The sequence below is a fragment of the Trematomus bernacchii genome, unplaced genomic scaffold, assembly GCF_902827165.1.
Source record: "Trematomus bernacchii unplaced genomic scaffold, fTreBer1.1, whole genome shotgun sequence".
Lineage (NCBI taxonomy): Eukaryota > Metazoa > Chordata > Actinopteri > Perciformes > Nototheniidae > Trematomus > Trematomus bernacchii.
Window position 1 is genome coordinate 4,997,351 of NW_022987705.1, and position 12,523 is coordinate 5,009,873.

The 12,523-nt window shown below is 41.2% G+C and overlaps 2 protein-coding genes across 2 annotated transcripts; both read right to left on the minus strand.

Annotated features, from left to right (window-relative positions):
* Window positions 1-639: 639 nt before the first annotated feature.
* Window positions 640-2,469, minus strand: snrnp35 (small nuclear ribonucleoprotein 35 (U11/U12)). Its single transcript, XM_034140420.1, has one exon. The coding sequence runs from the start codon at window positions 1,894-1,896 to the stop codon at window positions 1,177-1,179; it is 720 nt and encodes a 239-aa protein (XP_033996311.1). The 5' UTR covers window positions 1,897-2,469; the 3' UTR covers window positions 640-1,176.
* An 84-nt stretch (window positions 2,470-2,553) lies between these two features.
* On the minus strand, window positions 2,554-7,630 carry bud13 (BUD13 homolog). The gene is made up of 10 exons (XM_034140419.1): window positions 7,483-7,630; window positions 7,235-7,319; window positions 6,587-6,671; window positions 6,212-6,508; window positions 5,595-5,860; window positions 4,917-5,025; window positions 4,613-4,751; window positions 4,349-4,530; window positions 4,144-4,225; window positions 2,554-2,983 (listed from the first exon to the last, which is right to left on the minus strand). Exons 1-10 carry the CDS (start codon window positions 7,611-7,613, stop codon window positions 2,890-2,892), a joined length of 1,470 nt encoding a protein of 489 aa, XP_033996310.1. The 5' UTR covers window positions 7,614-7,630; the 3' UTR covers window positions 2,554-2,889.
* Between the last annotated feature and the right edge of the window lie 4,893 nt (window positions 7,631-12,523).

A 12,523-nucleotide genomic window follows, 5' to 3' on the forward strand; every position in this document is an offset into this window, starting at 1 on the left:
ACCTGCTCCGGAGCAGGTTTGCCGCTCAGCATAAGTTACCATGGAAATCTAGCCTGCTAAAAAGAGAACCAGCGTCGTAGGACCGGAAAGCCCGAGATTTCCCTGAAGTTAGCCGGCTAAGCGAAAATCCAGCTTCGTAGTACAGGGCTCAGACCTTTTAGCATTTCATATTGATGAATTCAGACTGAGGTGTGGTCAGTTTGAGGGGAGACAATCCACTCAGTGACTCATAACTGAAACATGAAGAGCTTCAGTGAACAGGAGAAAAACATCTGAGCTGAGGCGTCAGCTGAGGTCACAGAAGAGGATCACTTTTAAATTAAACTACCAACCTACATAGATACACTTCTGTATATGACTTAATATATTTTTTTGCACCATTGTTATGGAAATACAGCGTGAAATTGTAAGCTCAATCACAAAGTTGTGCTTTTATAAATGCCTAAAGAAAACAAGCAGAATTTAAATTGGTGCGCTTTCGTTAGGTTGAAGCTATGGTTATTGCAACAGCTGGTTGCAACACCATCTGTAAAACATACAAAAACACATGTAATGGCTTCTCTCACTGAACAAAATGATATCCAATTAAACAATAGAGACTAAACGTATTACGTTTTGAGCTAGGAACAAGGAAAGCCATCGTGTTCAAAATGTTTTGGTTTATTTGATGTGGTTTAGCCAGTGTTGCACCAATGCTCATGCTTACAAAATATGATTCTCCAAAAATCTTCATCGGTAAAAACATAATTGGTACACTGCCCTTAGGATGTCTTATAGGTAAATGGCAAAAGTATAAGAAAAGTTAGCATTTTGTCAGCTCAGCTGCAGATTCTGCTTTTAAAGTTTGTGTCATACTGTTAGGCCTCACATATGGTAAAATATGGTGGGACATACTGAAATACTTAAGAGTAACAGCTGAAAATGGCAGCTCCCCCTAGAAATAATATTAACATACACTGCAACCTGTTGAATATCAACCAGTATACTTGTCATTCAGACTAAACCAATGATACATCCAGAAAGTCCTCTGTATTGTAACCAGACTCAGGTGTGCAACCCAACAGATCTTTCACTACACACTTCCAATTCTTCTAGTCAGGCAGCTGCTATGGATCTAAACATCTGTCACAGACTTCCTGTGTAATTTTTGGAAGTTTTTTATTTTTTATTTGGTCTTCATCTCCTCTCCCGGTGCCTACTCCTGTCCCTCTGGCTCCGGTCGTCCCTCTGGCTCCGGTCGTCCCTCTCTCTGCCTCTGTCCCGGTCATCTCTCCTCCCTTTGCTGCCCCACTCCGGCTCTCTGTGTCGCCCCCGGTCCTCCCTGTCTTTCTCCCCTTGTCTGTCCCACTCCCTCCCTCCCCCGCCTCCCTGGTCCTGCATAGCACCGAACCCCAGGTGGATGGGTTTACGGAAAGGCCTGTCCCTGCCACCGAACCGCAGCTGTCCGGACTCTTTCTTGCCTCCCTGCCCGCCCCCAAGCCGCCGGGGGACCCATCCCTTGAGGGTCCTTTCTTGCTCAAAATCCACAACCACTTCATTCTGGTCCACCACCAGCTTGTTGGCGTCCCGGCGGGCCCGGACCACAGACCGCTCCTCCTTGTACTCAATGAAGGCGTATCCTTTGGAGAAACCGGTCACGATGTCCCGAACCAGCCGGAGCCTCTGGATGTCTCCGTACTTTGAGAACACTTGATGCAGCTTTTCCTCCGTCGTCTGGGGGTTCAGGCGGTACACAAACAGCGTGAGCAGTGGGTCTCCAACAACGCCTTTGTTGGGCTTGTATCTGGCGGTCATAGCCCTCCATACCGCCCGGTCATGGGGCTCCACGTCCGTGCCGTCGATGCTGCCAGCTTTCAGCGGGTCGTACACCTTCGCTATCGGACTCCAGTCAACCATCGTGGCGCAAAATTAAGATAACAATGTCTCTCTGTAAACACGAGTTTCAGCAGCAGTTTAGAGGTGGTTATTTCACAACACTCATCTTTTATTAGATACAAACCCCCATTGATTCCGAGAACGTTTCACCTGAGTCTGTAGTGTGCATCGACAAAAACATTCCGTAGTGAAACGAGTTCTAGTCACTTTTTAAAGGTTCCTACTTACTCGATTAAGGTTGAGGTACTGTTTAAATAGTTGTTGTACTTTATTAAAAAAAACCTCACTGTCATTTATGTATCGTCATTACACAATACTGTAATTTACAATACTTAAATATGAAATTAAAATATGCACAGGCCGATTCCTTAAATTCATTATAATATAATTTAATTAAACCTTTTTAACTCCTCAGCTAGTTTTTCCAGAGCTTTCGATAATTTAGCCCTCATTTTCATCAACAGACAGAGTTTGCACAGTTGTAATGAATAATGAACTGCTGAGATGTGAGTTAAGTAGCGGTTATAACTTCTGATAATTGCATACTACAAACACTATTCTATATTTTGTTCAGTAAAATAAAGCTCCAAAATGTGAAATGACTACATTCCAACTCTATCCCTTTACACTTCATATTTCTTTGCTGTATGTGATTACTTATGACACAGGGCACAATGCTTTACCAAAACATTATTTAATAATAAAACAGTGAAAAACACATCTGTTTTGGCTCCACATCGACTTATTATTATAAAATAATAAAGATGCTGTCACTTCACTGCTATGTACAATTATTTTTTTTGTTTTTTCACTTTGTTATAATCTGATGTCCATTTTACATAACTTTTCATGGTAAACAAAGTATTTCTCAATCCATTCAAAATGTGAGTTCTGTTGAATAGATGAGTCTTATGCACAGCTTTTTTAACAGCCTCAAATCAGATGTTCTGGCTCATGTTTAGTTCTAGGGACAAGTGGTCCTGCACTTCAGCTTGGCTCCAGATCTGATTCCCATTACATGTCCTCTACACTCCATTTATAGGCTGCATCCTGGACTGCCTTTTTATCTGCGATTCGAGTGTAGCGTTTCTGTTCAAAACCATTTGACCTGCAAGACAAAAACAATTCAAATTCTGTTGTTAAATATGCCATCACACATTCAACTCCATAGTTGATTTAATGTACCAGAGCAAACCTTTAATTTAAAGGTCCCATGTCATGCTTTTCTGGTTATTACCAGTCCCCTTGTGTGTTATGTAGCTTGTTCTGCATGTAAACGGTCTGCAAAGTCACAAACCCTCAAAGTACACCCTGTAGCGAGTAAAACTCTAACACAGAAAAGACGTGTCTATGCTGCCCCAGAACGCCTCGTTGGAGATTTTTCTTTTTCCATTTTTTCCTTCTGGGGAATACGGAGGTAACAAAGTCCAAATGGACCAATCCGCGGAGCTCTGCACACACACACACACACACTCAGCCTTATCTTTTCTCAGCCGCGGTGCTGCGCGGAGCTCCGTACACACACTCGGAGCTCAGGCTGTGAGTGTGTGTGTGTGTGCTCAGGCTGAGCTCCGCGCTGTCTCGCAGACCCCACGCAGCAACCAGGAAACGACACCAGTAATCCAGCTCACACTGTCCGCTCATCGAGCCTCAAAGGGCGGAGCAGCGAGCCCCGCAGCGTCCGGCCAACACGGCACCCAGTCCCCACGCAGCATTCTCATCTGTTTGTCATTACTGGTGTCATTTTCTGGTTGCTAACAAACGCCGGCCATTGTCACACAAACACTGATGTTCAGCTGTAACAGTGGTTGACTAATCAGAACAGAGTGGGCGAGCTGACCAATCAGAACAGAGTGGGCTCATAGGGAAGGGGGGGGGGCAGGAGCTCCAACAAGGCGTGTAGGACAGAGAGTGAATACACATACTATACAGAGATGCTGTATGAGAAAACCAATGTGATTTTGGAACAATGTAAATATATTCTAGTATACCTCAACAATGGAATTATGATCAGTAGAAATGGCCATGTCATGGGACATTTAATACATAGACAATTTAGAAAGGAGACAAAGTATTAAGAGTCAATTTCATGTGTACGTCTCATGGGCTTTGGTAATGCCCCGCCTATTTAGGAGACTAGCGGCAGGTCCTGAGTCTATACACTCTAATGGGAAATGTAAACTCAAACCCAGATTATGACCCTTTCTTTCCATTGACCACTTTTAGTCACTCCTTCACAGACTGACAGATACGAATATCACACTGTACCTGTCGCATCCATCCCAGCGATAACCTGGTAGAAGATCAAAGCGGTTTGGAGGTGGTGGAGGACCTTTATATTTAGGTTTGTCTGCAAAGTAAAAAAAGAAAAAGGTTACAATATACACTATACATATATATATATATATATATATAGATAGAAGGAAAAAACATTTTGCATCAGTCAACCCAGAGAACAAGGTGCTTAATTTACCATGTGTGTTTGAACTGCGGTCCTTTTTCTTTCTGAGCATTGCAGCCATTGGATCTCCTTCCCTCTGCTTATCTCTCAACATGCGATCAAGATCCTCGTCGTCGCGTTGACGTGCCAGCGGCTTGTGGGCTTCATGCATCGCATCTTCAAGTTTCTGCTGATACATCTGGCCCTGAGCCATCCTTGAAATACACATAGACTTTAATCAACTTCATGGGGTCACTATCACACTTCTCAAATGTGTGTAATGTAATGCAGACGTACCCTCTTCCCCACTGAGCATATTTCTCATCTTTTGCTGCCTTTTCTCCAGCTTTCTTTAGCTTCTCTTCTCTCTCTGTATCCAAATCCCTCCTCTTACCAGTCTTGTCTCGGAACACTGTCTGGGCATTGCGTGATTGATCTAGTAAAAGCAGGAAAATAGATATGAAAGGTCATTTCCTGCATCACTGAACTTCAATAAAACACTTACAGATGTTTGGATTAAGCATAGATAGTGAAGATGATCCAAATCTGGAAAATCCAGTGAGTTGTTCCATAATAATAATAAAGGAAGAAGTGAGCGAACCTTCCAGTGGCAGGTTGTTTCTGTCTCTGCGTCTGTTCTCCTCCTTCTCCTTTCTTAAAACATCTATTGAAACAAGACCTGACGTCCCACCAGAGAGCATCCTTGGGACCTAAAAAGAAGACAGAAAAAATTGCTGATTGGGTCTGATTGTTTGCATACACTGAATTATCAGGGAATATGATTTAATATTCGGGGGCGCAGTGGGCTGTGCGTTTGATCATCAGATCAAGGGGGCGTTGGGGAACTCCAGTTCGAAACCCGCTTCCGCCGCCACTGCGTCAGGCCGTTGTGTCCTTGGGCAAGACACTTCACCCGAATTTGCTCCTGTGGGTATTGTCCACAGTACATGTATGATATTAATGTGTACTTGTAAAGCGCCTCGATGACTTTGAGGTGTGAAGATGGGCGGTGTGGCGCAGTGGGCTGTACATTGATCATCAGATCAAGGGGGCGAAACCCGCCTCCGCGTCTGTAAAGCCGTTGTGTCCTTGGGCAAGACACTTCACCTGAATTTGCTCCTGTGGGTATTGTCCACAGTACATGACCATTACATGTATGTCTGATATGTATGTGTAATGTGTATCTGTAAAGCACTTTGGGTCATGGAAAAAGCGCTATAATAAATATAAGGAATTATTATTATTATTAATATCACTCTTTGAACTTCTCTTTGCTCACCTGGCCAGGCCTTCGAGGTGGTGACAGATCTTCATCAGAGTCCTTTCCACCCCGCGGTCGCCTTCTGGGTGGCGACTGGTCAGAATCAGAGCCCCGTTTTGTTTTGTTTTTCCTCCTTGGAGGGGATTGGTCCGAGTCTGCATCTTCTCCCTTAGGCAGCTTTTTTCTTGGAGGTGACTGGTCAGAGTCTGAATTGTGCCGATTCTGAGCTCTTTTTCCCAGTGTTGATTGCTGAGAATCAGGTGAGCGTTTTTTACTTGATGAATCTGACAAAAAAAGTATTGTTGAGCGAAATGTTATTATAACAAAGCACTTAAACCATATGAAGTATGTACTTATGTGGAAGAAGTGGAGTCTTTTCATAATGACTTCTAAAAAACTGACATTTGTTCCAGGAAAATGAAAAAGAGGTTTCCATTTGACTATCAAGTAATCACATGACATGGGCATACATTAGACAACTTTACGGGTATTTTCCAATATGTTTCAATAAACTTGATATACTGAATACAAATCTTTCAAGGTTTTCTGTTTGGTGATGTCTTTTTTATGACTTTCCCCATCTTTTTTTCTCTATGTTTTTATCCAGAAAAGTTATTCCTCATCAACCTTCTCACCTTTACTTTCTGCCTTCCCCGATTTCTTGGACTGCCTAGGAGGTGACAAGTCTGGGGAGTCATGACGACCTCTTCCTTGAGGGGACATGTCAGGGGAGTCATGACGACCTCTTCCTTGAGGGGACATGTCTGGGGAGTCATGGCGACCTCTTCCTTGAGGGGACATGTCTGGGGAGTCATGGCGACCTCTTCTTTGAGGGGATATGTCCGGAGAGTCATGGCGACTCCCGCTTGGTGCCTCCTCTTGCTGTTGATTATCTCCTCCTTCGACTTCTTCTGTGTCTTCATTTTCGTCAGCTGTTGGTAGAGGAGACCCAAATTAAATAAGCCTGTTTAGAGTGGATACAATACTTATCATGGGTACGTCCACATTACCTCCAATAACTTTCCATCTATGGCTGGTTCTGAAGGCTTCCAGCTGTTTCACATCCGCTGGTCTTTCGTCAATCACCTCAGCAATCTAAGTAGGCAAACACAAGAGGGGACATTTCAAGAGTGTTTGGAAAGTATCACAGAAACTGCCTATATAAGTCATCTACATAACATGGTAGCCATTTGTTTAATACCTCTGCTTGTATTGAAGCATGACAGTCAGTGTGTGGCAAGATCAATAAGCAGGACTTGAATTTCACAATGTTCTAAAATCTTATGGATGTAACCATTAAAAGAAAAGTATTGTCTGACGTCTTTGTCCCAATATAATAAGTATATCTTAATTTAAATGTAAATACATAATGAGGGTTTTAAAGTTTTTAACCCATATTGTATGACCCACTATCTCAAAATGACGCTAATTTACTTGTTTTTTTATAAAAGTGATGACATACTTTTCAAAAACATTTTCTACATTCAATTGCATGTTTGAGACACAAACATAACAAATACGTTATAACCTGGTGATTACTTAATATCATACAATGACAGTACACGGTATGTTTACATGAAGAAGTCAGCGTGCTAATCACTGCATGTGAATGAATGGACACAGGCTAGCCAGCTAAATAAAGTTAGCTAACTTCTTACCACTGGAGCTTCCTCTTCGTCTTCTTCATCCTCCTCCTCATTGATCATCTGTTTCCAGTCTATGTCATCGTCCACAATTGTAAGTCTTGAAGAACGGAAGGAACAGTAAGTATAGTTATGAACACTTTTCATTCAACCAAAATAAGTTTTATGCAGCGACAGCAACGGCTACTTCAGTTAGCTTAGCGGCTATCACTCACACACAACTTGCTAACAGAGGCTTGATACAAACCTTCACAACGACTCACCTTTTATCTGAAACCGGACGCCGTTTCTTTTTAGGCTTCCCCTTTGACTTCTTGCCATCTTCGTCAGCGGATAAATAACGTTTTAGGTACTCAGCTTTAGACAGCTCCAGTCCTTTAGCTGAAGCGGCCATTGTTGTGTTGTCGGAAACTACGGATAGCACCGAGTACCAAAAATGTCGAAAACCAGATGAGAAGTTATGTTAGCAGCTAAGGGCTAGTGTGTGTGTGTGTGTGTGTGTGTGTGTGTGTGTGTGTGTGTGTGTGTGTGTGTGTGTGTGTGTGTGTGTGTGTGCGTGCGTGTGCGTGCGCGTGTGTGTGTCAGTACCAACAATTGGTTCAGATTTAAAAACACTGCAAGAACAAGGGATTTGCAGTGGGTTTGTTCCCCACAAACTTTTGCTTTTTAATCACCTTTTCATAGAGTTTCAGAGTGAAGATGTAACATCATGGCATAGTTTTTATTGCCATTTCACTGAATTGCAGATATAGGTGTGTTGATACTTCAATCAATTAACCTGCTGTCTACACACAGGCTACTCATTTTAACTCATTGACTTTCTAAGGAAAATGGTGTACATGTTTTCACATGTGACTGTACAATACTCGTGGGTTTATCCTGCAGTGACATACAAAATCTCAAGTGTTTTAGCGGCTTTTGGTTACACCAGTGATGTTTAAGCTGCGTCCTTTTAAAGGGTTCAAGTTTCATAGTCTTTATTATCACATGCACAACCAAAACAGAGTAGCAGTCGTTACAAATGAAAGTCTTAGATTTACCATTCTTCATTTGGGGGCTGTAGAAGTTGTTGATACTTCTTAGAACATGCATGTGTGTATGTACAAGGAATACACAATGCATAGGCAAGTGGTTGCTTTATTCAGGACCACAGCATGTACAGCAGGGGTCTCAAACTCAAGGCCCGTGGGCCAAATCCGGCCCGCGACTTCATTTTATGTGGCAAGAGCTTGCAAAGAATATAATACGTTTATTATACGGTTACATGCCACTTTACAGAAGCAGGTTGCCCATAAACTACATGTCCCACAAAGCATCTTGTTTTGTGACATGCACACTGAAGAGACTTGCAATTATTTGCCCTGGACTTCTGCTTTCAGACGTAGTTAATTACTAAGTTATTATCCTATCCGATAATAATCCAATTCAGAGGCAATAATGTAATATAATACATTATTTTATATATATATTATATATTTATATAGTTACAACCGGCCCTTTGAGTGCAACCTTTATGCGAAAGTGGCCCGCGATGAAATTGAGTTTGACACCCCTGATGTACAGTGAACATGTACATTGCATGCCGACTACCAACTGAATGCATAAACCCTTGATAATAAATGTGTTAAATGAATTGACCAATTATTTAATGTTGCAATATCTTTAAAATAAGTAATTACAGGTCAAAAATGTATTTTGTTTTCCAAGGGCCTCTCCTTTCCTTCACAGGCCTACACTTTAAATCATGAAACTTCAATGGCTAGGAGGTTGATATTGACTAAATGGAAAGATACTGTATCTCCATCTCACTGGATAAGAGACATCCTTTTTTTCCTGAAGATGGAAAGGATTAGGTTTTCTCTGAGTGGCTCCTCAAATACATTTGAGAAAATATGGGGCCCTTTTTTCAAATTTGTTAAGAGGATGAAGTTCCCAATCATTCCTGATTAAACTTTTGCATTTTGGAGGGGTCCCAAGTTACACTGGACGGGTTGTCACGGGAGGAGGTGCTGCCATACTGACATTTATTGTTTATTATTGAATTTTTTTTATTTTTTTGTATGTCTGTTTGTCTTCTGTCTGTGTGGGATTTTGTTTGCCTTTGTGTTAAGCAGTATTTACATTGTTACTCTACCTATTTTTTAATAAAGTGAAGATTTGTTTACCTACTTTTGATAGATGATCTGATAGAATAACTGTATGCTGTTGAAAAAACCCAATAAACAAAGAAAGAAAGAAAAAAAGTGTGTTATATCACTTTCTGCCTCAAACAATGCTCAAGTATGCAAGTTAAATTTGGTTAGCTAACATATTAACAAAAATGGTAGAAAGTAGTGCAAGTTAATTAACTGAACGGTAACAGGAATGTGGTAAATGTGTATGCATAATAAGAAGTAACACATATATTCCTTTTTATACTGTAATTAAAGGTAAAATGACAGTATTATGAACAAAACAATATGTGAGTTTCACATAATAACAAATCAAATCTAATGTCAGATTTAATGTTGTAAAGCCAAAACATGTGATGGAGTGTGTCTACTTGTTTACCTGAGGCCTGTACTACGAAGCTGGATTTTCGCTTAGCCGGCTAACTTCAGGGAAATCTCGGGCTTTCCGGTCCTACGACGCTGGTTCTCTTTTTAGCAGGCTAGATTTCCATGGTAACTTATGCTGAGCGGCAAACCTGGGGGGTATACTACGAATCAAGATTTTCGTTTAGCAAGCTAACTTCAGGGGTTTCCGGTCCTACGAAGCTGGTTCACTTTTTAGCGGGCTAGATAACTTATTCTGAACGGCTATCCTCCGGAGCAGGATAGGTTCCAGGATAAAAGCACTGCCTGCTGACCAATCAGAGCTCAGTGTGCGGAGTTTAAAGCGATCAATTCATATGACAGGAGGAGAAAGGAAATACAGTTTAAACTGCCGTTGCAGGAAAGACGACCGGCCAAAATCAACGACTGTGTGAACGTGAAAATTAATAGAATATCCCCTCCCATCTTCAGAGCAATCTGACTATTATAACATTAGCGTTAAGAAAGCTTACTTAAATATCTGCCACAACATAAGTAACCGGATCAAAGTAACATTAAGTACAGTCCGCGGCACTGTGAGTGCAGACGTCGATGTGTCTCATTATCATTCATATCATATCACATCATATCACATCATAATGTATCATATATTTCCTTATCTGAGTCAGCTTCTTGAGCCGTATCTGGCCGTGCAACACTCACAGTGTCACATACTGTATGCAGAAGTATTATTTTAAGCAACACATTAAGTTGACGAAACACTCGAGTCAAATGTAATTAAAGTCAGATCGTGTCTTAGACGGGGCAGTGATTTCATAAACCTGTTAATGTACGCATTCAAACACTTTTTCTTTTACCAGCTGTATTCACCTTGCAGGTGCAGCTATGTGGCTTTTATCCTGGATAAAGTGTTTAAGTCATGGATGTTTAAAGTTTAACTTCTTCATATTTGACTAATATTAAAGTTCACTTTTCATTCAGGAAGTATGACGCTGCGCTGTCAGGACGCTTGTCCGTGTTTGAGATTGGTCGAATGCTCCAAATACCACCCCTTTCATGTGAACGCGCACCTAACTAGATAGGACACGGCTGGCTTGAGCGATCCACTTGATAACCGGCGTCGTAGTACAGTTTAGCGCCAGCGCGTATGTTTTGGCTTAGGCCAACCGGCTAACTCCAACATATCCAGGTTAGGTTGAACCAGCTTCGTAGTACAGGCCTCTGGTCTACATGACGCATGCAGCTTTAAAATAAATGTCCGTCCTTATTATTTCCATCTTTGTCCCAGTCCGGCAATTATGAACAATGAATTCACAACAAATCAATGTCTGGTTTTAATTAGCCTCCCTTTATTGAAAAAAAATGTTGCGGCTTCCAAAGTATTATTTACTGTACATGAGAAGTTATTCAGTCTATTTGGGTGTGCCTCCTCAGAAAAAAACACATCTCTAAACATTTCTGTTGAGTTATCTTCATTCTTTCTCTCAACATTTTAAACTATTGTTGTGCTTTTGGGAGAGAAACAAGAGAGAAAGAGAGATACATTTGTAAGCTATAGGCAACATCTAATACACATGTGGGTGTTATTGTTGTTGTTGTTATCAGATGCGTATAGGTGTGGTTGGATATGGGTGTGCCAGCAGAAGCCTGTAGGGTTTGTTTAGCTGTGTGTTTGATAGAAGAAGAGCAGCAGACAAACTATCCAGGAGCCAGCACTCTTCAGAAACATGGCTGAACAATGGACAAGTTGTTCTGCAGAGGAAGAAAAGTTGGATGTGAACAATTGACAAAATGTTCTCAAATGTGTCTCCCACTCACTTTTTCTCATGCTCACTTGCTCAGATCCACACACACACACAAAGCCGATTCACCTACCTTGGTCCACGATGATGCTGGCCGTCTCCCCACACATGTTGCACATGTACGTAGTGGTCTGGTGTTTGTCTGTGTAGCCGGTCAGGGTCATTCTGTAGCCCTGAGGATCCAGCTCCTGCACGAAGCTTTTACTTTTGAACTGCTTAGCTGGAGATAAACCGGACACATTGGTGTTAATGATGTACTCTTTGGTTCCTATGGACCAAGAGAACCTATAGTTGGCAATCATGTTGGGCTTGGGCGGAATCAGACAGTCAACTCTGATGTAGACATCATCAACACACACGGATATCCGATCGCACTGTGCTGGGATCAGCAGAACTGTGGCAAAACAATAAAAGAGCAAATGATAAACCCAGTGGAATTGAGCAGATTTTTATTTAAATGTAAACCTTATTATTATATAGTCTTGAGATACAACAAAGAAGAAATATTAAGTTATACAAAATAAATCTTACCTCCCAGCACTCCAAATACAAACAGAGACTTGAGCATGATGGAAAAGCACCCATCCAACTTTATTAAAGACAGAAAAGCAAATTACTAAATTATTAAACACTGTTTATTTGCAGTGACACGCAAAATTAAAAATCAGTGCTCGTGTTATAAGTTATTGTAATCTCAAGTAGGGAGACATAATAGAACAAAAACACAATAAAAGGGAAATTCTTAAGAAATACAAAATCCTTTGGTACAGTAAAAATGATTTGGTTTATTTAGGTGTCTACAAGGTTGAGATGCTACGATCTAAATTGTTAATGTCCTCTAGTTGCCTTCAGAATTGGACTAGATGCAACTAAGATGAAACAAATGTTTTCTATATTTGTAAAACTGTTCTTCACATTTTCCAATGCTCTTGACACAGTTTTACATTTATCCATATGCAACGTCTCAT